General features: G+C 51.2%; 7 protein-coding genes across 7 annotated transcripts; 2 read left to right on the top strand and 5 right to left on the bottom strand.

Annotated features, from left to right (window-relative positions):
* The first annotated feature begins 319 nt into the window (after positions 1-319).
* PSV08DRAFT_403757 (uncharacterized protein) lies at positions 320-4,274 on the top strand. Its single transcript, XM_014220681.2, has 2 exons — positions 320-526; positions 578-4,274. The coding sequence occupies exon 2, from the start codon at positions 637-639 to the stop codon at positions 4,045-4,047; it is 3,411 nt and encodes a 1,136-aa protein (XP_014076156.1). The 5' UTR covers positions 320-526; positions 578-636; the 3' UTR covers positions 4,048-4,274.
* A 228-nt stretch (positions 4,275-4,502) lies between these two features.
* PSV08DRAFT_378447 (phosphate transporter) lies at positions 4,503-6,354 on the bottom strand (the record flags this gene model as incomplete). The annotated part of the gene is made up of 3 exons (XM_014220680.1): positions 4,503-4,939; positions 5,004-5,120; positions 5,175-6,354. The coding sequence occupies 3 exons, from the start codon at positions 6,352-6,354 to the stop codon at positions 4,503-4,505; spliced, it is 1,734 nt and encodes a 577-aa protein (XP_014076155.1).
* A 3,791-nt stretch (positions 6,355-10,145) lies between these two features.
* Positions 10,146-12,317, bottom strand: PSV08DRAFT_378445 (uncharacterized protein; the record flags this gene model as incomplete). The annotated part of the gene is made up of 2 exons (XM_066093351.1): positions 10,146-12,148; positions 12,206-12,317. 2 exons carry the CDS (start codon positions 12,315-12,317, stop codon positions 10,341-10,343), a joined length of 1,920 nt encoding a protein of 639 aa, XP_065948681.1. The 3' UTR covers positions 10,146-10,340.
* Positions 12,318-15,390: 3,073 nt separating this feature from the next.
* On the bottom strand, positions 15,391-17,251 carry PSV08DRAFT_403755 (glycoside hydrolase; the record flags this gene model as incomplete). The annotated part of the gene is made up of 4 exons (XM_014220677.2): positions 17,029-17,251; positions 16,805-16,841; positions 15,894-16,721; positions 15,391-15,797 (listed from the first exon to the last, which is right to left on the bottom strand). The coding sequence occupies exons 2-4, from the start codon at positions 16,815-16,817 to the stop codon at positions 15,391-15,393; spliced, it is 1,248 nt and encodes a 415-aa protein (XP_014076152.1). The 5' UTR covers positions 16,818-16,841; positions 17,029-17,251.
* Positions 17,252-19,388: 2,137 nt separating this feature from the next.
* PSV08DRAFT_411289 (Aspartate/glutamate/uridylate kinase) lies at positions 19,389-21,032 on the bottom strand (the record flags this gene model as incomplete). The annotated part of the gene is made up of 2 exons (XM_014220676.1): positions 19,389-20,914; positions 20,978-21,032. The coding sequence occupies 2 exons, from the start codon at positions 21,030-21,032 to the stop codon at positions 19,389-19,391; spliced, it is 1,581 nt and encodes a 526-aa protein (XP_014076151.1).
* A 263-nt stretch (positions 21,033-21,295) lies between these two features.
* Positions 21,296-22,049, top strand: PSV08DRAFT_364266 (peptidase M76 family-domain-containing protein; the record flags this gene model as incomplete). Its single annotated transcript, XM_014220675.2, has 1 exon — positions 21,296-22,049. The coding sequence occupies exon 1, from the start codon at positions 21,324-21,326 to the stop codon at positions 22,047-22,049; it is 726 nt and encodes a 241-aa protein (XP_014076150.1). The 5' UTR covers positions 21,296-21,323.
* A 122-nt stretch (positions 22,050-22,171) lies between these two features.
* On the bottom strand, positions 22,172-23,770 carry PSV08DRAFT_318066 (kinase-like domain-containing protein). Its single transcript, XM_014220674.2, has 2 exons — positions 23,528-23,770; positions 22,172-23,477 (listed from the first exon to the last, which is right to left on the bottom strand). Exons 1-2 carry the CDS (start codon positions 23,630-23,632, stop codon positions 22,377-22,379), a joined length of 1,206 nt encoding a protein of 401 aa, XP_014076149.1. The 5' UTR covers positions 23,633-23,770; the 3' UTR covers positions 22,172-22,376.
* Between the last annotated feature and the right edge of the window lie 126 nt (positions 23,771-23,896).

The raw sequence follows: 23,896 nt of genomic DNA, 5'->3' as shown, positions 1-23,896 counted from the left end.
CGCCACTAACGGGCCTCGCTAGCGTCGTTGCCTTATCGCCTTATCGAAGCTGCGGGGAAGGCGCGACGCGACTGCACGTCCAACCTCATCATCAGCCCCTGAAGGTCCACGAATGCAATCAACGGCTTGACTGCGAGTATCTGCACAACAATAGATGGAATATCTGGGTGGATGTATAACAACAGAATAGGCAATATCGGTAAATAATAATGACGCGACCAAGCACGGTCACGCACAAGCCAACGTACCCCGCGAACTATGATAAGCGGCCGCCCGGGGCTTACGCGGGGATACGGCGACGCCGCTGCTCCCTGAAAGCACGTCGCCTGATTCTCTACTCTTCTTCGAGTCTTTTCTCTCATATCGTGCCTCTATCGATTCTGAAGTAGACTCCATCGTTTAGAATAACCATCTTCATTTCGCTCCATTCGATTAATTCGTCAGTCCATGTAACCATTGGCCGCTGTATCAGCCCTGCTCCGAGGAGCCGCTGGTGCCTTGCAGTGAAGCTTGGATTAATACAACGGTAACTATACTTCCAGTATGCAGCTATGTAAGCTAACATGTAAAACTACAGTAATCAGCCTACAATACTATCCATCTTAGTCGTCGCCAAATTCACCCTTTTATTCGACAATGACTTGGTGGCGTCGCGACTCGACCATCTCCCCTGTTCAGCGCTACGCGCAACGTCTACTCCGCTCCCACGAGACTGCTCTTCGTACCCGAGGCTTTTCTCGTACACCATCGCAGAATGCCCAACATGGAGATGACAAGGGCACCAATCGCCCATCGGGCATGTCCAATCTCGAGTGGGCACAATTACAACACTACCAGCGGTGGCGAAAGAAGCTGATGGAAGACCCATATCAGGCTCTCTTTGGTGCGAGCAATAGTATGCTGAGTGGGAAGGGATTAAAAGATTGGGAGTGGATTAGCAACTCGTTTCCCAAATGGATGCTGAGGGAGATGAACGACTATGGAGATGCCATGCCACAACCAAAAAGCGACAAAGACATGAACTCCTCAAAGAGAAGTGCGAAAAAAGAAGACATGGAACACGACGGGTCAGGTATCTCCAAAGAGAGGGAATCCCATTTCCCGCAGCCTTCCTTCAGGGCCGCACGAATCGGCGGCGACGATGCCCGTGCTATTGTCTCACCTTCGGACCTGAGAAGGCCGAATGAGCATCTTCACGTTACAGTCATTGGAGAAAGTATAAAAGCAAGAACCCAATCCAGTTCCAAGCCCCAGTCTTCCACTCCCTCACCAAATGCATCTAACACTTTCGAGTCATCGCCTCCGACACCACCGAAGAGCACACAGTCCTTCAGCGATTACATAGAAAAGTCAAATTCGGATGCCATAGGCAAGATTGAGAAAATGAGCAAGCCTACAACACCCCAAGGGGCTTTCATGGATGGGTTTCTTACGGAAAAGCCTTCACAAGATAATCCAAATGTCGACACTCCGAAGTTTTCTACTTGGAAGGAAACCGCGCTACAGAGACGTCTATTGCGAGACGATGTGATGAAGAAAGACGTAAACAATGAACCTTCGAGTATCCTGCCAGTCGTCAAAGAAACTGAAACTATGCCGCCGACTGCAACGATAGATGAGCACTCTACAGCGCCACAAGTGAAGCAAGCTGTACTTGTCACAGATGTGCACCAAGAACAAGAGCCTTCGCTCAACGAATACACGTATTCAACAAAAGACCACGCTAAACCCACTAGGTCAACATCAGAGACACTCAGTCAACTGCCTGAAGATGATATTGACTTCTTGAGTGCAGCTGAGATCCGCGCGTCCATGGGTACGAAAAAGAGTAAAATCCCGAGCGACGAACAAAGGAAAACAGAGCGAGAAAACCTAGAAAAGTCTTTTGCTGAAGCACACGCCGAGACAAACGAAGTGGACCCGATGATTGAGTCCAAGATCCTCAATGATCAATTTATCCGTCGCACAGAGCGTAAGATGCAGATGCCAGAAGAGCCAAAGGAAATCGATGAACCTCAGCCGACTGCAAAAACTGATCAGACATCGACGCTTGCAAACGAGGCCCAAATGGAGTCGAGTATTGAGCGCATGAGATCGTGGCTCGAGCAGGGCGGTGCCATATTCTCCAGCTATTTCTGGCAAGATCCGACAGAAGAAGCAGATGCAAAAAAGACTCGCTTGTTCTTCGACAAGGTGCTCGAGCGTATTCGCAAGGGACGCTCAACCATGAGACAAGTCATTGAGGATCTAGAGACAGATATTCCTGCGTCCAAAGCACTGTTAAAGCGCATGAAAGCCGACGAAGACGTCTTGGACTCTGCAATTCATGCTTTGCGACAACGCTCAGGTAGCGGCAAGATGCACTCGTTGACGCCCAAGAAGGTCCGAGCGATACAGTCCCTGCGTTTAAAGTATCAGGATACGGATAATGATCTGAATAAAGCTTACGCGGCTTTGGAAGAGATCAGCAAATCCGAAGCTGCCAAGAATCCCCCCTTGGCTTTCAAGCAACGGCTCGGCTTGTCAGCGAAGATCATCCAGAAAAACGCTCATCTTACACGATATTTGATATGGAGTCTGCAAGCTCGTCTCGAGGACCCGGAAATCGACCGAAGCATGCTAGTAAACTACAAGGCTGTGGCTAACAGCTTACTGACGCTGAGAGATACCCAAATGGCCCTGTCTCGATTGGTGGACCGTGCTATGTTGGTATACGGGGTAGTACCACAGACTATGGAGAAGGCCGAATTCATGGGCCAAACCATCCTGAATACGTCAAGTGAGCATGGGCAAGTGTCTCATGAGTTGTCTCCCAGTATGAACAAGATCGACAAAGCCCAACTTCGTGCTAGAATAGCGGCTGAGGAACACCTTGCCAACGAGGTTGATGCACAAAAGTCGGCAATGCGCGGGCTGTCAGATGATGGGTATGTGCGTGAGCCAAAGGCCATGGAGAAGAAGTCATTTGAGGAGCGTAGCCCGCTTGATCACAGCCTCTACAGGCCCTTCGGATCGGTGCTGGAGAGTTTGGGCAGTGAATTGCCTTCAAGAATCGAAGCATCCAAACCCGAGGAAGTGGACCAGAAGTACAACGATGTTGAGCTGGTTGCTGAAGTGCAGAAGGCGTACGAAGATACTTATGGGCCAATCACTGCTGAACACAAGCAGCTGAACACTGCTGATGAAGTAAAGCATGACCAAGAGAATGCTGTTGAGAAGTTTGAGATGTTGAAAGACGATCCTACGACCAGTGAGGAGACTCCTGAAGGGGCTAGTGCTGCTCAGGCACTTGAGTCTGAAGTCACCACTTCACAAACTGCAGAGAACGAGGCTACCAGCGTACAAGTTGAGGCCTCAGCCGAAACCTCTACTCCAACCCCTCAACTCACGCAAGCATCCCCAGAACCCGCCACTGAGACCTCTGCAACAGTGTCCTCATCTCCTGTCCCACCCGCTGACCTCCCAACCCACTACACCATCCTAATTCACAATGCCGAAACCAACACCCTCACCCACACAACCTCCACCTCGCCCCCACCCCGCGACCCCTCCCCCACAATCCCCCTTCACACCGCCCTCGCAACCCTGTCCTCTCCTTCGAAATTCATCCCCCACATAACCCCAGACTGGGAAATCGTAACCGCGAAACCAGACATGCTCATCTTGCGCAACACACTCGCCCCAGCCCCCAAACCCCTGCTACACACATCCGAGCACAGCGACGCCGCAGAAAACGCCATCCCAGATGAAGCTGACGTCCAGCGCGTGGGAACTGTAAATCCAATTGATGGTACTACCCGTCTTTCCCCAACGGGATATGTAGGACCTGAGGAGAATCGCGAGCAGCTAGAGAAGGAGTTTGAGGAGCGGAGGCGGGCGGCGGAGCGGGTGGTGCTGGGGTCAGGTGCTAATGGGGAGGAGAGTGCGAAGGGCTCAACGGCGGAGAATATGAAGAAGAAGGGACGCGGTGCGGGTGTTGTCAAGACGGCGATTTGGGCTGCGGCTGTTTGTTATGTTGTTGGTGTTTTGGGGGAGGTTGTTGCTTAGAGGACGAGGGAGTGGTCTTTTGCTATTCGTATCTTTTTTTGTAAATCTTCTTCTTTGCTTTATTCTTTTTCTATACATATATGTTTGACTTTCGGCTGTTGTATCTACGCGTCGTTGTTGGATCTACACCGCTCTGGCTTCTCTATTCGTTTTCTGGCTCAGGAGTCATTCTCATGTATAAATATCTCGTTTCGTAAATGAAAATACAAGTCATAGTATTGACTCAAAGGGGGTCTGAAGTGAATTTGAAGATTTGATGTTGGTCATTACAAGTCTATTCGTATTTGATACCCGATTGAAATCATAACGGCGTGTCTTGACACCTTACAGACCATTTGTTTGTTCCATGTCGCCCTCGCTAAAGAATCCTGATTCTATACGGGACGAGAGGAAAGGAAGAACAAAAAAAGATGAAAAGTCTATGGAAAAAGAAGGAAAAAGAAATGCAAACACGGTTAAAAGTGCGGCGTGTTCAACGCCATAACCATTAGCAGACCAGAAATCAGACCCGCAGAAGGCAAGGTGATGATCCATCCGGAGAAGATGAAACCAACTTGCTTCCAGTTGACAGCCTTCAGATCAAAGTTGCACAAGGCAACACCGATGGTAGCACCGGTCAGACACTGCGTGGTAGACACAGGAAGAGCGAGACGAGAAGCCAGGAGGACGGCAATAGCGGCGCCGAGTTCCATGGAGAAACCACGGGTAGGTGAGACTTGAGTGATCTTGTTGCCGAGGGCGCGCACGATGTGGTAGCCATAGAACCAGAAGCCGAGGCCGAGGAGCAGACCGGCGACGATGAGGATCCAGATGGGGGTGTCGGCTTCCTTGGTGACAACGCCGGTGGTGTAGGTGTTGTAGGAGCCTACCCAAGGACCGACTGCGTTGGCGACTGTGAGGGTGTGAGTTAGCAGGTGTTGATGAGTGTGGGAGACTGGGATAGGTTGTTAACTTACCATCGTTGGAACCGTGGGCAATGGACATCATCATGGCGGAGGCAACTTGGGCGTAGGTCCAGAGATGCTCAACGCGGTTGTCGTAGACAATTGCGCGGGCGTGGATGGCACCGAGATCTGAATGTAGTTGTTAGACATGGTCGAGTGGTAAGGAAAGGCAATGGAGCTTACCCTTCTGGGAAACGACGTCGCGAGTTACACCCTGGAGAAGAATGAACTTGGTCCAGTTGACGATCTTCTTGGGCGAGTAGAAAGGTAGGTGTTTGACAGGTTCCAACCAGCGCTCCTCTGGCTCGGGTGTGGCGGGGACAAGGTGGACGACAGGACCTTCGCTAGGGGGAAGGGGGTTGGAAAGACCACGGCCAGCACGCTCAACGTCAATGTTGTCACCATTAGCAGCAGTCTGGTTATCTGTAGAAGCAGGACGATCAGTTTCCTTTTCACCCTTCAGCTTGTCTTGGATAGCCAGGCTGTCTGCGGGAGCTGACTTGGCATAGTAGTCGGTAACAACCTGGTCTCCCTTGCCGGGGAAGTAGATAGGAGGGTTCTCGCGGTAAAGAAGAGGACCAAGGGGGATGTGCCAGATCCTCATTCTAGCGTCGCCCTTGACAAGACGGCGATGGAAGTAGGGAACGAAGAAGATGTACCCAATGGCGAGGACACCGGCGAAGACACCAAGGATGATACCACAGGCCATGCCGGGGCCCATTTCCTCGAGGCTCTTGCCGTTTGGAATCTCGTCAATGATGAACAGAGCGAGGATAGCAGCAGTAAAAGCAAGGTAGAATGGGATCAGGCGGAGGCCCCACTTGAGAGGGTCCTTTCTCTGGAGCACACCAAACTTGACAGTCAAGAACAGGGCGGCAGCGAAGGCGGCGGAGATGAATGGCGCAATGACCCACGAGGCAGCGATTTGGGAGATGGAGCCCTTCTTCCAGCCCCAGCTAAGAGGCGACTGAGCAGCAATACCAGCACCAGCAAGGGCACCGACGACGGTTTGCGTAGTGGAGACAGGCATACCCATCACGGTGGCGAAGGTGAGGAAGGCAGCAGAACCAACTTCGGCGCATCCCATGGCCAACATGAGTGTGGCGGGCGCAGGCTCGAAGGTTTCAAGGTCAAAGATACCTCCCTTGATGGTACCCGTGACACGTGCACCGAGTGCGACGGCACCGAAGAACTCGGTGAAGGAGGCGAGAATACCGGCCTGCCACATCTTCAGGGTGCGGGCAGCGACCGAGGTGGCGTACGAGTTGGCGACATCGTTGGCACCGTTGGAGGCTGACGAGAAGACAAAGGCAATGGTAGTGATGGCAAGGATCCAGTCGTACTTCTTCAAGGCGGGAGCCATGATTGGGCAAGGACGGCGAGCTGTTGCGCCTTTGGAACTGGAACAAGAGGAGTTGATCGGAATGAGGAATCTTTGGGTATATTGTGTGCAACGGATCTTATATAAATAATCTTGCTATGGGGTGAGTGGGAACCCAACTGCATCAAACCCATGCCAGGATGCCTCGATGTGAATGAAAAGGCCGCGGTAGGTGGGTATCAGACGGCGAGGCAAAGTGGATCGTTCCAGCCACGGCATCATGCTGTTTAGACCTGGCCATGGCCTATTGCCCAACAGGATGCATTTTTTCTGGGTCTCTAACAGGATTGCGGGCTGTGAACGATGGCAAAATGGCATGCCCTTGGCGTGTGTGGACTAGTAGTAGACCAGCCAAATGTAAAGAAGCTGGGCGGGAGCACGCGACTCACTTCCGCATCAGGGTCGCGTATAGTGGAGCCAGATCATGGCAGTGGGGGGCTAGGAATTGTGTGAACGAACAAGAGTTGGGGATATTAGCACGTTGTCCTCCACGTTGCGCTCGGGGCAGTTTGCCATGGATTCCGCCAAGTTTGCCCAGGAAATTTACCAGTCCGCCTTCGAAATTTCTGCTACCGCCAAGTCTCTCCCTCTACTCCTCGACTCCTCGACTCCTGTCCGCCCACCAATCAGAGTGCTCCCTTGAAGCATGCGCTCAATCTACAAGCTTACAATTCACGAGAAGAAGACAGTACTTGATGCTGCCATTCGACGCCACAGCAGAAACTCGTTGTTCTGCCTTGCCGTATATCCGTTAAGCAATCCAGCTCCGCCGTGGCAGTCTTGAGCGAACTTACCTTATGTACCACGACATGCCTTGTCTCTAAAACAAGCTGTGTCGCTTCCCTAGACATCAGTCTAATCTACAGGAGACGTTGCCATTTTCAGACCCACCCACACCACATGTATATCATAGTGCATGTCTGGACAGGCGCGTCTCCTACCACAGACATCAGCCCATGTGCTTCGGTCCAATATACGCCAAGTACTCTGCATCAGACAGCCCAGAATGAAGCATCTTGCAGCCTATTTGTCGTCACTTAGTTCTTTGAAACCCGCCATGTGCCAACCCCAGCAAGCACCGCTGTATACCTATAGCCTTGGTATTCTAATACTCGGCAAACTTTACATGTCGAGAAGCGACCCTAAAGTCTTACTCTACTGGACCAATATGTGCAATTGTGCGCATTTCTACGACTTTCTGCTCGTCAACCTAGGAATTCTCAAGTTCCTATCGTGCACCCCGGTCAGCTTGCCACTAGAGCCACTTGCCAACTCGTCCCTAGTATCCCGAGAACTTGGTGAAAAAAATACTAGTTTTTAATGATGACGATGACAATTGACTACCAACAATATCTCTTTCTGCCCCGTTCTCGCCTACAGAAGCTGCATATGCACAAATTCGAGACTCGCGGGATCTCCGCTGCACGTCTTCTGCCCAGGCTGCCGAGCCCTTATGACGCCACTCTTGGTATCCATGATCCACTCTTGGTCTACGTGCGACTGTAGATTCCTACCTTTTCTTCTCTGGTGAGTTGGGCATTCAAACAAGGCTCTTCCGTGCCATGCTAGTGTAGTATCAGACTTAGTTTTCCCTTGCGTGGTTGATACGAAAACCAGACGCCACGGTGCCCTCTAACCTACTACAACTGTAGACTTGCCACGCTCTCTAGATGAGTCACTTACAAGCTATCATATCAGAGAACAGTTTTGCGCAAGGACCAACAAAAGGGTAAAGTCACTACATGTCCACCATTGCACTGCCTGGAACAACGACATTTTTCCTCACCCGGCCTTATACTGCCTTTTTAGCACAACATCGACCGGCCTACGCTCCATACATACGATCTACTTCTCTTCCTCTCGTATCAACACGTCTGGTTAATTTACATCACACGCGCATCTACACCCTGCACCTTTTCACATAACAAAAGCAAAAGATCAAGCTTGAAACCGCCATTTTTCAGGATTCAAAACAATAGCATTATACGCACCTCGGCATATGAACTTTACCATATAATACAAATATACTGAGATAAAGTGTATAAGCCATCTAATCTCCTGCAACACACACACCCGTATCTCAACTACCTGAATCCCATGGGAAATGCTGCCTTACCTTAACTACATGTCACAAAAACGATTCTCGTTCCAACAAGGGAAAGAAGGATGAATCCCAACCGACATACACGTCAGAAGTTAACAATCCCTGTAGGAAGGCGACCCCATGGCCTAGTCTCCCACTGAGCAGTGGACACCCCACCAAGGAAAGCAACACAAGAGCATACAGTACAGAGGGGACGCTTTCTAGAAACTATTTAAGAGGGCTAAGTCTATCAACCCAATAGATTCCTAGCGATACGGGAAAGCTCTGACTATAATCTCAATACACCAAGCGTCTTCTATTGCAAAGAAGCCTTGGATGCGAAAATCCATACAAAATCTTACTTACAACTTCGTCTCCTCCCTAAGCCCTCACGAAGGACCCTCCACTCTCTCTTACTACTCATACTGACAACCTCCCCCCCCCTTAAACACGCAAACTAGGTTTCATTCACAAATGTACAGATTCACAGAGACGTTTTATTTTCTGCTCTCTAAAACCTCCACGCAGCTAGGAGAATGAGGAGGGACAAGGAATCTAAAAAACACAGTAAAAGACAAAACTTCGATAGCACTCCTTTTCAAATACCGGTCTTGGACGTTATCGAGAGTAGGGAAAGACCGTAAGCGTACGGTTGTTGGCTGTAGGAACATGGAAAAAAACATGGGTGGGTTGGAGGATGGAGAGGTGGTGGATGGGGATTCGCAAGGGGGTTTTTTTTTTATCAATGAGTCTGTTGTTTGTATGCGGGGGAAGAGGAAATTTACTTGTCGACCGAGTATCGTATGCGTGCTTTACGCCGTCTTTTTCGCCCCCATTGGGACTAGGCAAAACAGGGAAGCGGTAGTTACAGTCGTTTTTTTTTGGTCTTTTTACTGTGTGTATGTTTATGGGGATGGATGTTATGATAAAGAAAAAAAGGTTCAGTGCTGGAAGTTTAAGGAGCAAGAAGTTTCACGTAACTAAATATATTTTTTTCTCTTGGGTTTCTGGTGCCAAGGGCAAGTAAGTTCTCGTGAGCAGGTTTTAGAGGGGGGAAAAGAGGAAAACTGTGCGATTGTTGTGAGCGAAAGGCTTTTGGAGTGAGCAGACTTTGTTAGGATAGTTAAGCAAGGTGAAGACGTAATAAGTTTGACAAGCGCTAGTAGTAGGACGGCCGAATTTGCCTGACTTCATAATTCCCCCATGCTATTTCTTCAACTCCACTAGCAATTCAAACAAGGCGCAAAGTTGTAAAAGAGTGGGATGTATGGTTATTCGATTTGTTGCTTAGATAGCCAAAAGGCCGAAATAAATACAAGGCGTTCAACTTTTTCTCTCTCTTTCTTCAAGTCATTCCAAGTGTGTATGTCTTCCACGATGAACGCAAGACATACCCAAAAAAAAAGAGAAACAACGTCGCCTCGCATAGTCCGAAGACAGCCTTTTCTCCTCATCCCAAAATCCTAAAATACATTAGAGGAATCGAAGCAATGACAACAAAGGAAAAATAGCTGCATGCAGCGGTGACGGTGACGGTGATGATGGTGAGCCCTTCAAGCTCGATGACAGTGGTGGCAATCTAATATGACTATGCAATAAACACAAAACGAAAAAAAGTCTCTATAATAGTTCTCATAGCGTGGCTTTTCCCTTCCGAAAAACAAGAAAAGAAAAGCACACCAGTGGGGGTAGGTGGAGGGGGTATCAAAGAAAAAGAAAAAAAAGAATCAAAAGCCAAAAAGACTCTCTCGCTCTTCTATATGCTCGCTGTTGGACACAAAGGAAAGGGGAAAAAGCGTATAGGCAAGAAAAGATTGCGTAGGGGCGTGAGTCGTATATAAGGAATATCGTAACATGTCCTTTTCTGTTTTTGTTTTTTCTTCTTCTAATTCTGCGTCGCATACATGTGCAATTGGTCATGCATTTGGGGTGTCAAATGGCGAAATGATTGTTGCTGATGATGCATGAGATGCTGTTGATGTTGGAGATGTTGCATTTGGTGAAGAGACGGTTGCTGCTGCTGCTGCTGTTGTTGTTGTTGCTGCGGCTCGGGTGTGTGCCGCATGCCCATTACTGCAACAGGATAATCTGCGTTCAAGTCCGGCATGGTTTGGCTCATACTCGATGACGGCCTGGAATGAGTGGAACTACTCCTAGATGCGCCGAGTCGATTACCAATCTTATGAAGGGGTTTCGTGATCAGCTGACCAAAAGACGGGCGGTCGTAATACTGTGATTCTTCGAATTGAGGTGCACCGCCGAAATAATTCGGATACAGTGCCTCTAATGGGTTAGGGGCAGTCTTGGCCTGATCAATGTACTCATTAGGGTACATTTGAGCTTGCTGAGTCTGATCCATGATTGGGGTGTGTGTATTTGGTGTGTGCATTGCGGCCGTAGTCATAGCCGGTGGGAGATCGGGTATAGCCGGTTGCGCTACATCAAGGTAATCTCCAGGATCCACATCCATGTAGCTGATACGGTGGTTTGTGTTGTCGCGAGCAGGCGACTGTGGCTCCATAAATGGCGAAGATGCGCAATCGTAACTAGGCATGTGCGATAAGGAGTTGATGGCGCGGACCAATGCCGCATTTACAGTTGCAAGGCGAGCCCGTGCAACGTGCGGATCAGAGTTTCCAATGAGAACATGCATTCGCTGTTCGCGTGACAACTTTTCGACATTTGGTACAGAGTCCCTGGATGGCGTGACAAAACCTGGGGGTAGCTGTTGGTCGACGGGATCTAGTTGCATATCAGAACGTAGGCTCAAGGCCGTGATGAGAACCTCTTCTCGGCTTGGTCGGAGATCACAGCATTGAAGCTTTTGTCGAAGGATCCGCGTGTTGTCAGGACACCAGCTGATCTGTGAGCGGCTCTCTCGGAGCCTTTCGTCCAAACAGGAGATCAATTCCTTCCATGTGTCGTATAGAGCTTCTTGCCGAATCAAGTTCCGAATGACATTCGAGTACTTCCACTGGTCTATTGTCGCGCCGTTCTTCATATGTTTTGCCACATGGTCGCATCGCTCGTCCCAACCGATGCTAACCTCTTTGCACTTGTCAAAACCGCAGCCGAATACCCGTCGTGGGAGGAGGGTGATGCCAATGTCGGTCAACGACGGCAAGGGTCGGCCGGTGTGATAGCGCTGATGGTGCTTGATAAAGTCCTTTTGCCGATCGAAAATACGGTTGCAGCCGTTGACAATGCACGGCCAATCTTCGCCCGTTTCATGCATTCTCATTTCGTGCTTCTTCCAATCGGACTTGGCCTTGAAAGTCTTTTGGTTCTTTTGCTCAGCACAATAGGTGCAGAACATGTAGGATTCGCCCGTTTGGCTTTGCGACTTGTCATCGTCGGCAAACAAGACAGGAGAGGCGACACTGAGAGTATCTGTCGGTGTGCTGCTTGGCTCGATTTTGAGGTCGAGCGGACTGTCCGTGTCCGAAGACAGGGCAGCAGGCACTGGGCGGGTGGGGTCTAATCCAACTGGATACGAGCGTGGCTCTGGTCGCTTTTGCTGGGAACGCGACGAAGATGACGAGGCCATGGGAGAGCGCCTGTTGCTGCTGCTGCTCGACGAGGAAAAAGTCGACGTCATTGATAGGCGGGAGCGCCATGATGAGCCTGATGAAGTGGTGGCGGATGAACTGACGGTGCTGGTGGACATGAAGGATGAGGCAGTTGAATTGCGGCCTGAACTCGGTGAGCGCATGGACAGGAGGAGCCAGCCAAAGGAACAAGATTACATACGTGACTCTAGGGCCTGTGAAAACATTCGCTGAATCAAATGCGGAGGATGCCTGGCGAGCAGGGCCTCGATGTGTCGCATGGATTCTTCTGGTATTTCGACATTGTCGTCCATGGTTGCGGTGGAGCCGCTTGCTCGTGGGGGAGAATGGGCCTCGCGAGCTATTGCAACATCCCAGTGGACCCCGCGCAGCCTCGAAACTCCAGGCGACGACTGTGGAAGCGCAGTCAATGAAGGTGTATGAGGGGTGGGGAAGGTGTCGAGGCGTTTGGGGGGAGAGTGGCAGCCAAGGAATGGAGAGTCGTGTATCCGAGCAGGCATCCGCTACTGTTGGTGCGACAAGTTGATATACGGGCGGGATCACGTCGCCCAAGATTGCAGCGGGGAGGGCGGAAACAGCACTCTTCTAGAAGACGTATGGAAGGATTGTAGAAGCAGCTAAACGGGGGTTGCTCACTAGGGCGCTCGTGCGCAATGCCGACAAGACCACGCACCCTGGTTTTGGCCTCAAAGCTGGGGCAAGGCTGAGGGTGCTGCAGGGTATACCAGTGTAGCGTGTTTGAATGTGGCGCGACGCGGTGCGGCTGGTCGAAGGGGCCAGGACAAGGACGAGACGAGGGCAAAAGGGCAGCGTCGCGATGGACAGAGTGGCAGAGAGCACTGGTGCGGCCAAATATGTATCTGGACATGGACTTGAGAGCTGGCGTCGACGGCTGGGCGATGGTGTGTGTGGCAGGGCGTATAGGTTGTGCAGTTGAGGGCCGCACGCACCCGTGGACCGTCACAAAACGGGATGGTAAGGGGCTCGCAGTGCGGTACCTGGATGACGCGCCGCTTAATGGGTTGCCCAAACGGGCGTGGTGCTGCCATTCTGCCATGGGGGCCCTATACTGCACCCACAAGGGCCCTGATGCCTATTTGCTTGCACGCGCCCACGGTCGGCACGCCGCCGCCGCTGCCCACACCGGCCGGCTCACCAGCGCGCGAGCGAGTGAGAGCTCGTCCTGCCACGTTGTGCACGAACGGGTGGAGGTGTCCTTGCTGAGTTCGCCCAAGTGTACCAGGAGTAAGTAAGTCCGGATGGTCCTTTGTGTCCTCGCCCACAACGCCCTCTACTTACCCACCCAGGCCCACAGCACAGCAAAAAAAGCTCGACTGCCATGCATTCCCCCACTCCCCCCACCACTGACTGACTGACCAGCAACCAAGACAGCCCTCGGTGGCGGAGGCATCGGGCGGTGCTGACGGCACGACTTCGCTGCTCCGTGCACGTCTTGCGCCTGCGATGGGACCTAGTAGGTGTAGTGGCAGTGACAGCGACAGCCAGGCCAGTGGAATCATGATGGTGTACTACCCTGCCTGCCGTCGAGGATGTGGTTAGTTGCTTAGGGCCTGTTCGGTTGCGCGGTTGCGGTCCTTTGTCGCTAGCTGCAGGTCCTGTCATGGCATGTCCCAGCCCATCGCGCCCACGCATATGGGCGCATCAACGGAGGGAAGAGAGCGCGATGCTGTAGGACTACGCCACAAGGCGGGTTGGGGTCCATGGCTGCTCCAACACGGCGGAACCTTTGAACCTGAAGCCATTTGCAGAGCTAATGTCCAGCGCTGGGGGTGGGTGGAGTGAGCAGTGGACAATGCGCGACTGCCAGTGGACGCGGACAGATGCAGACGCGCAGAGCGCGCGTGGGGAGGGGACTGGGCTTGTGCTCGTTGTCACGTGATCTGGCGCGCCTTCTCCAAGCATGACTCCGACTCTGACGGCGTCTTCCAGCTACGTTTGTGGGCGTGCAAACCCCATTCTTCCCCCCCACCACGGTCTCCCGGTCTCTCCAATTCTCCAACCCTTGTAGCCTCGTACCCGTTGGTGTCTGTTCTGCATCCAGACCCTTTTCTCTACTAAAAACAGATCTTTGCGCTACTGCCCGAGAATATCTCTCTCCATCCGTGCGCCGCAAGCCGTCGTTGGCCAGTACGCGAACGGCGCAGGTCAGTCAGTGACCATACCAAGGCCGTCCCTACTCAGCGTCTCGAGTGACAACTGGCTGCCACGAGAGATGGGAGACCCTGAACATGGCCCTGTCAAGCAAACATGCGACTTTGACTACACTACAGTGCCCACGCATGCAGTCGCCAGAACCAGCAGGTAGAGCATGTACGTAAAGCAAGTAAGCATCAGACCCGACAGCAGAGAAACTTGCGGCGACTATGCCGTAGCCGGCAGCACATGACCGCTGTCACGAATGCCGCAAGGCATCCATGGCCAATAGACAAGGTTCCGTCAGAATACACTTCTGCTATTTCCAGCATCCAATCATGTCTGTGTAACCAGCAATCGCAAGCGCAGCGGCAGTTGCATAGCAAGAACAGCCGCCCTCGACTGGCAACAGCCCCATACCAACCCAAAAAACGGTAGCCGGGGCCTCTCCGCCCACCGGTCTTGCCCTTTTCGCCAACCCGCACTCGCTCCAACACGCTAACGTCATTTTTTCGATCAACAGAATAGCCTTTGGAGCTTGGACGCGATCCACACTCGCCTATGTCCGCGCCGCACTCAATCGATTGCGACGGACACGGCAGAGTACACATGTGCCTGTTATTTAACCGTGAAGCCCTGCCCGTGAAACCATTAGGCACGTGTCGCCCGGGCTGGTGTTGTCCGACTGCCCACGGAGTTATCACGGAGCTGGTACCGAAGCCGGCTCGAGCCATTCCCACTAGGACTGCTTTACGCCGACCCAAACCTCGAAAGGGGTACATGTCATGGCCGGAGCGGACGCTGCAATAAATGTTGTTATAGGCATATTTGCTGCTGACACGATTACAAGGATAGCTAGGGTCTTGTAAGCCACGAGTGACAGACTCTATCTTAAAGAACCTAAACAGGCCATCTGCAACTAGATTGCTCCGCCTTGGCTCGAGAAGCTTCCTTGTTGGTAGTATATTGATAAAGCTTGCTTACCAAAATGTCTGTGCAAGTTCCACAAACTGAAAACATCTTCTCGTGCTGGATTACTTTCCCTTCATCATCTCGTCAGCGGAGATTCAGCAGAATGCAACAATGTCAAAGTCCCCTGTTCACTTTCTCTTCTATTTAATAAAAACCCTACTGTTTACAGATATATTTAAAGAAGAATCGAATGTATACAACAAACAAGAATTTTTTTCTCCAATCATCCAACACCCACTACTAATTAACAAACTTGCCATCACAGTCAAAATCCCCCTTTGTCCTGAAATTGCATGAACTGTTCACTCCACCCCCAGAAATATGCACATTGTTAAACGTAAAGTTACTGCAACTTCCCTCTCCGCAGAGGATATAGTAGTTGCGTGCCTTGGCCGTCGCCGTACCCGAGATATTCTGCATGACGATATTCTGGATCTTGACGCCATTCGTCGGGTTCCCCGTTGGGCCACCGTTCAGATAGTCCTGCTGGATATCAATGCCATAAATAGTGATATTCGCCAGCGTGATATTCTGGAACAGAATATTCGAAATGGAACCCGTCGTGTTTGCATTTGACTTGATCCTTGCTCCGTTCTCTGCGTTGAGAACAAACGAGTTTGTAAACGAGACGTTGTTGACAATGTTGTCTGCGTTTTTTAGTCAGTCACGTGCTTGTGTTATTAATTTCTCTGGTGCCTTGTCTCCTTATGAAGAAGAAGATAAGAAGAAAAATAAATACTCACTCGACTTGCCGCCTACCGACCCAATCGAAAGTCCATGACTCCCATTGCACCACATGTTATCCACGATAATCCCATCTCCACTCGTTACCGCAACACAATCATCCTGATTCGCCACCACACTATCCCGAATCCGCACCCCTTTACTACTCGACACGTCAAACCCGTCGCTATTATGCGCAGCCGGCAACCCGTTTGATATATTATTCGGCGCATACCCGTCTGCATTATCCAGGCGAATCCTGAACACATCCAAGTCGTTTGAATTCGTAATGGAAAAGCAGTGCACGGGGTAGTTCTTGATGTACATGTCGTGGATGGTAGAGCAGCCCGTCACGTTTGTGACTTCGATGAAGTGGTTGGGCTTGATGCGCCCGCCTGTGTTGCTGCCGATGCCGTCCCACCAGGCGGGGCCGTTGCCGTCGAGCACCGCAGAGGGCTCCGCCGTGATTTCAATGTCGGTGCCGCTGACGATGATGAAAGGGTAGTTGGCTGCCGCGTACTCCCAGAACGTGGTTCCGGCAAAGGTGACTTTGCTGCCGCGTTGCAGCTTGGAGAGGTTGATGGTGCCGTTGCCTGGGACGCGGATGTTGTTGAGGGTGATGGACGTGCAGGCGGCTACTGCGGCGGGGATTTGCGTGTATTGGGTTACATTGCATATGGGGTTGGCGGGTGGTGATGGTGGTGATGGTGGTGATGGTGGTGATGGTGGTGATGGTGGTGATGGTGGTGGTGATGGTGGTGGTGGTGGTGGTGGCGGGTTGCTTGGGTACTTTGGGGCGACCGCAGTGACTTGAGTGGCGCTGAGGAGAGCGAGGAGGGTGGAAAGGTCTGTTTTTAGGGGTATGTTGTTAGATACGAAAGTTTATACTATATACAACGCGGGCCGTGATGGCGAAGGAAGAGTATCTTACTATTGCCCAACATGACTACTGTTAGTCTTTTTAGTACCTAACAAAAAAATTAGAAAATATAATAGGCGCTGATGAGCAAAAAATAAAATGAGGGACCTGGCCCAACCTATCTATATACCCTCCACCAGCGCCCCCACACCGAAATATCTCGTACCGGTAATGCGCAAAGCGGGTCTTGCTCGCCATGCACAATTCTCCGTGCTGCCAAATTTATCTTTACATACCTTACTCCGTCAATATTTATCGACCAACCCGCAATAAGTAAACGTCACCCCCATGAGCAGAGCTCGTCGACTAGTCGTAAGTTTTACTGAATCCTTCGTATCTTACACTTTTAAAGTAAACAAGAGGGGAAATATGCCTCTCTCTTCTTCTGACTATCGTCCTGTTACTCTTATTGTAAGAAGAAAGGAAAAGAAGAAGAACAACAAAAAGGTAAAAGAGGAGGGAAGGAGATACTGTGGTCAAGTGCAGAACTCTTGTGCATAAGCACTAGCAAGGGGATAACGCAGTCTATGGTAAATTACAGAACTATACTGTATAGCGTAGGAGCTAGACTACAAGCGCAGTATTTTCATCTATCAAATGATCCGAAGAATAGCCGGATCATCATTCTGGCGTCTCTACTATATAAAACTTACGTCCTTGACCGCAGTAAGAGAGGAGAGAGAAAGGAGGGGAAAAAAGAGTAAATCGCAGCGTTAGATAGTATAAGGTATACCAGTAGTAATAATAACTATACTTAGTAAGATAGAAAGAGTAGCGCTTATGGGGGTGACGTCTACTTATTGTAGGGGCGGTTAATAACTATTTTGCTCCACCTTTATTACAGTAAAATTCATGCCCTTCAATTGTTAAATGAACAACTCGTGTATCTCTTTTTTTCGTCCCGTTTGGCCCACAAAATTCTGCAACAGGTATATGCACATGCAACAAGCATGCCCAAGCATCGCAAGCGAAGCTTAAACCAAGCTGCGGAGGGAGGGGCCCCCACTTTCCACGCCCGCGTTGGCGAAGCTAGTACTAGAGAAAATGAATCGCTGACGGGCATGTTTCAACATTCTTACATGTATTCCAGTGAAAAAATAACCCAGAAAATGTTTCAAAATCTACTGTGTAGATGTCACTGACGGGTATCACGCCATCTCACTCAACCTCCTTGACATGAAGCCAAGTACAAACTTTCTTTTCTTTCTCTTTCTCTCTCTGTCTCCTCGGCGGTACTCGCCCCAGATCTCGCACCCGTGCCCTCTGCCGTGTAATTTAAACCAAAGCCCCCGACAACATGCAAATCTCGCTCTCTTTGCTGCATTTCTGTCTAGCTTGCAATTACCCAAAAACCTACATATGCAAATGCACGATGCACTAAGAAAGCACATACTACTTACCTTCAGCGCAACAAAATATCGTGCGGAGATTTTGGCTCGAGAGATAGGTTTGGTGATGCGTCCCCCCGCCCCGCCCCCCCAAAAAAAATAACAATACCATAAGTAATAGGAATGAAGCTGCCATCTCAGTACGTAGTATCTTACAACAAACGCAAGTACGATGGTTAAAAAACATAACTAATTTCCTCCTTGCCCTCTCTTTCCACTCCAAAGTTCCTCCATCTCCCCTCTTCACCTAGACTAATTACGCACACAGCTTGCTCACGGAAAATCTCCTTTCCGTCCATACACCCCCCCCCCCCACACACACACACACACACGCGCGCGCGCCCCCCCTCCTTAGCTTGCCCTCGCACGGCAAGGGGACCGGGGTGGTTAGCATACTGTTATATCCGGAGAAAAGTAAAGAGGCGCAGTGCAGTGGCCGTTGCAAGAGGAAACTACATATGTAAGTAGTAGATACTAGTTATATTAAGCCACTAAACCCCCTCCCCCCCAACATTACTAGTAGCAAACGTCTTGGTTTGGGATGCGATCAACGCACGGGCCATGTATACACGGCAGGGAGAGTGGTGGTGATGATGACGATACGAGAAGAAGGAACAGTGCGAAGAGGGGGAGATGCAGGACGGGATGTGGGGATGCGGGTAAGCTCTACCCACCCCCCTTTCATTTGGTTTGCAGAACATGGGGGGAGGGAGGGAAAGTAGTAGTAAAAGGGAGGAAAAAGAGAGATTTGGGGATTTTGTGGGAAGTCGAGGGCAAGGGAGATGGTGTGGTGGTGGGGTCGCCCGTTGTTTAGAGTTTGGGAATGGGAGTTTTAAGGGTTGGGTTAGGGTTGTTAAGTTCTGCGTGTAGGATATGCATAGAATGTTTATGTCGATGAAGGAATGAAAAAAAAAAGTATGGAAAAAAATAAAATTATCAACAGTCTCATCTTTTTTTTCCCTTTACGTTGATGGATGTGTTTGAATGCTATGCATTAATTGGGAACGGTGAAGCGACTTCAAGTTCGAAAAAAAAAGAACTCCCATTTTTCAGCAAACTTAGATAAGACATCACAAAAGTTGCACATTAATGAATGAACCAAGCAACCCCCCCATCTAAATTATCCCCATGGAATCACTCAGTAGTCCAACACCTCTATAGATTCCCTCAGCTTTTAGTACCATCTTCACAATCTCTCTATTTTTTTTTCAATGCGCCTCCCCACCCTCAACCTTCTTCTCCGCCCCATGCCTAAAATCCGGAGTACTAGGCCGTGACCGCTCACCGCCAAAGAATGCAATATTCTCTCTGAGAGCAATATACTCGCTATCGGCATACCCCAACGCCTCTCTAATCTGTGTAGAATGCAATCCCTTGATCCTCCGAATCTCTGTAGCCGAATAATTTACAACGGCCCGCCCGATCTCAAACGGCGCGGGATTATGCAACTCAAAAGCAGGGGGTTGGTGTGGAGACGATAGCTGATGAATATGAGATGAAGATGCAGAAGGGGTGAGTGGGTGTCGGATAGGAATGGGAGCGTGGACAGCGTGGGCTGCTGCACCGGGGGTAGTGGGAATTTGGCTTGGTGAAGCGGGAGTTTGGGACTGGGCGGATTTGGAGGAAGAGGAAGAGAGACGCTTTACGACGACGATGCGGACGGCTTCTTGTTGGGCAAAGTGACCGTCTACGTCTACGATTCCCGCAGGGAGGAGCCCGGCTTTGTCGCTCAAAGCGGCCCAGGCGCCTTGGTCGATGTAGATGGTGCCGTGAGGGGCTAGGCCGTGGAGGATCCAGAAGTAGCGGTCGCGTATGGGGTTGGATATGGGGAGGAAGCGGGTATGCAAGGGACAAGGGTCTTCGGTTTGTGGGGATGACGCTCGCGTTAATTGTTGCTGTCCTAATGATACTGTCGAGGCCGACAGATCTTGGCTTGATTCTTGAGATGGTGTGTGGGTGCCGTCTTCTTGGAAATTGGTGACCGAGTTCCGACTTGACATTCTCGACTTCCTGTGCTTCTCCGCATGGGCAATAATACTTGAGATGTTACCTGGCTTGCTACTCTTGGTGATAACCGTAGTAACACCCGCGCTGGTCGCCAGTCGTGCTGCTACAATCTTGGTGCTCATGCCTCCTGTGCCGAGCGAACTTCCTGCAGAACTGACATCGGCCGCCAGCTCAGCAATATCCTCGACCACGGGGATGGACTTTGCATCCGGATTCGAACGCGGGTTCTTGTCATACAGGCAATCTACGTCCGTCATGAGGAAGAGGTAGTCCGCCTGCACCATGCCCGCCGTAATGGCACTCAGTGTGTCATTGTCGCCGAACTTGATTTCCGTAACCGCCAGTGTATCGTTCTCATTGACAATGGGAATGACGCCCATGCTGAGCAGCTCAATAAAGGTATTTTGGGCATTCTGATACTGCGTGCGATCTGCAATGTCGTTCCTCGTCAATAGCACCTGCGCAATGGGCTGCTCCAGATTGCCAAAGAGCTGATCCCATAGGGACATCAGTCTACTCTGTCCAATGGCAGCAAGTGCCTGTACTTGTGGAAGATGTTTGGGGCGGCGTGCGAGGTTCATGCGCCGTAGACCCACGCCAATGGCGCCCGACGAGACAATGACGACGTGGTGGCCGGCAGCACGCAGACTGCATGCTGTCTCGACTATGAGAGAGAGGATAGAGAGGAGGGGCTGGTGGGTCTTCTCGTCGACTATTGAGGAAGTGCCTGGGTGTGTTGGTTAGGTGCCCTCTTCTTTCTGTTGTGAAATCTGTACAATGATGTATTTACCAAGCTTGATGACGACGGTGAGTTGGCCAGGATGCTTGCGCATGTGGACAGCCATTGCAGCGGTGGAAGCAGGACGGTCGACAGGGACAGCGCAGTTCTTTGAATAAGCCACCTGGAGTAGAAGTAAGCACGCTCTTTATACTTTATATTCGCGCGCAACACATGACTGGAACGAGCCCAAACTTCCCTGTGCCTTGCAGCACTACCGATCTTCGGGCTGCCCCTGCGCGCGGCGACATCTGCCCTCCGATTGGCTCCCCGCGCATCCCACCACCTCATCTCCACCTAAACTTTTCGCGGCCGGGTCAATTCACCAGCGAGCATACCCATCCCACCAGCTACAAACATGTCCAAACCCGAAACATCGCCCGATGGCGCCTCCATCTCCGCTATGGCCCAGCCGCCGCCCGCCAAAATCGACCCTGTATACTACACCTGGTCGAGCGCCTTCAACATTCTGCTCGGCCGCATGACAGGCCAGCGCGACATTGCCCTCGAAAAAAACTACTTTGGCGAAATGGACACGATCAAAGCCGACTCCATCTGCCGACGCTGCGAGTCCAACAAAGAATACCTACTACAATATAGCCCCGTCATCCGCTTCATGCAAGATGAGGTGTACAAGCTAGGCGGCGACCTAAACAAAGACAACATTCTGTGTCGCATATGTACGAATGAGCAGAGCGGCGGGTTCTCGCTTGAACATGGCATTTTGCTGTGCGCCAACAAGTTTCGCAATCGTGGACATCAGGAGGACACGATGGCCCATGAGATGGTTCATGCGTGGGACCATCTAAAGTTCAAGGTTGAGCCGGATAACCTCAGACATCAGGCTTGCTTGGAAATCAGGGCTTCGACGCTATCCGGAGAGTGCAGGTTTGCCCGCGAATTCTTCACGAGGAACCAATGGAGGATTACCGAGCAGTTGCAAGCTTGTGTGAGGAGAAGGGCTACGCTGAGTATGCTGGCCAGACCAGGCATCAGGGACCAGGAACATGCAGGCAAGGTGGTGAATGAAGTCTGGGAAAGCTGTTTCCGGGATACCAGGCCGTTTGATGAAATCTACCGGTAGGTGGAATGTGGGCACGAATGTACGATAATATGTATTGGGAACCGTTGTTGTAAATATGCATAGCGAATGGCGTTTGGCAGACATGTCTGGGAAGCACGGCAATCTTCGCTCAAGATGATGTGATAAAATTGAACATGAAATTCTGGTCTTGCATTCAATGATTAATGGAAGCTGATATGCACAAGGTAAACGCCGATGAGATAAAGGAAGGCTAGCAAAAAACTCCAAGCAATGCGATCAGATCATATGGTTCCAGTGACTTCCGTGGGTTGCGCCTGTTCGCCGTCATAGCAGTTAAACGTAAAATAAATGGCACTGGGTCTTGGCTCAGAAGCTCTCCTCAGAGTCATCCGAACTGCTGCGGGACTTGCCTCCAGACGTACGCTCATATGCTCTGGGACTGCCCTTGCAATGCTTGACAATCCAGGGATGTCTCTCAACATCCTCCAGGGCAATACGCTTCTCAGGATCCAGTACCAGCAATCGCTTAATTAGATCCCGTGCTTCTGAGCTGACAAAGCTGGGCACTGTGTACTCTCCCCTCGCAATCTTGCGCTGTGTCATGACTTGTGTGTCCTCAAAAGGCGCCTCACCGACCAAGAATTCGTATGTCAGGACACCCAAGCTCCAAAGGTCGACCTTCTCAGTGTAGTAGTTGTCCTTGCCGCCGCCGCGAAGCATCTCTGGGGGAAGGTAGTCAAGCGTTCCGCACATGGTGTTGCGGCGGTTGTTGGGGGCGTGGACCGACCAACCAAAGTCCGAAATCTTGATCTCGCCGTGGATGCCAACGAGAATGTTCTCGGGCTTGATGTCGCGGTGCATGACATGCTTCTTGTGGAGATACTTGAGGGCGGCGGCCATCTGGGCAACGTACTGGGCAGCCTTCCATTCCGGGAAGCGCTGTTCCTTGCGCAGATGCTTGTACAGCTCTCCCTTTCCTGCAAACTCGAGGATGAGGAAGATGCGCTTGGCGTCGTGGAAATGACCAAACAGCTTGAGGATATTGGGATGGGTGAGGTGAGACTGGATCTCAATCTCTCGCCTAACCTGCTTCTCGACCTTGCCCTGTTGGAGCTCGGACTTGTGCAAGACTTTGAGGGCGCAAACAAAGCCGGAGGCACGCTCCTTGGCGAGGTATACGCGACCGAACTTGCCCTTTCCAAGCGGCTTGCCAATCTCGAACATGCCGAGATGCCATTGCTTGGGGGTTGCAGGATTTGAGGGGACGCTGTACACGGCTGACTCGGTGAGGGTGCGGCGGTGAGACGAGCTGTGCTCCGAGGGCCGACCGGCGTTTGCAGCAAGGTTGACCTTTGCAATGTTTGCCGTCTTTGCGTTTTGTGTCGCAATCTTCTGGAGAGGGATCTGGTGAGGCAGCTTCATGCGGTTGGCTGCTGATTGCGAGGTTGAAAGGCCAGCTACTGAAGGCTGGGTCTTGTCAGAACCGCTGACACAAAGCTCATCAGGCAGAAACATACCTTCTTGGCCTTTTGGTAGGCTGCATTAGACGCAGCCTGGTCGTCATTCTCGTCGTGGATCGTGGTGCGCTCAAAAGCGGCCTCGAGGTTTGCAACGTCGGTCATGGCGGTGTGATGCAAGCTGTAGCGACAGGAGACGAGTCGAGGTCAGAGGGGGCAACCAAGTCCTGCTGCTTCACTCGGAGCGCAGATGTGTCTTGGAGAGGAGGGCGTGATTGTCACCTGGAGATGGGGGATGGGTTCAAGGTTGTGGAGGATGGCACGGCCAACAAGTCATCAAACAAGCGGGTTTCGAGCGTTGCTATGGGTGACGGGGGCTTGCCGGACGAGGGCCTGGCGATCGGGGCATCGGGGCTTTGGTTCGCGCCC

Source organism: Bipolaris maydis (genome assembly GCF_028858645.1).
Source record: "Bipolaris maydis strain C4 unplaced genomic scaffold PSV08scaffold_11, whole genome shotgun sequence".
Classification (NCBI taxonomy): Eukaryota; Fungi; Ascomycota; class Dothideomycetes; order Pleosporales; family Pleosporaceae; genus Bipolaris; species Bipolaris maydis.
This window is presented reverse-complemented; position numbering and strand designations above follow the sequence as displayed.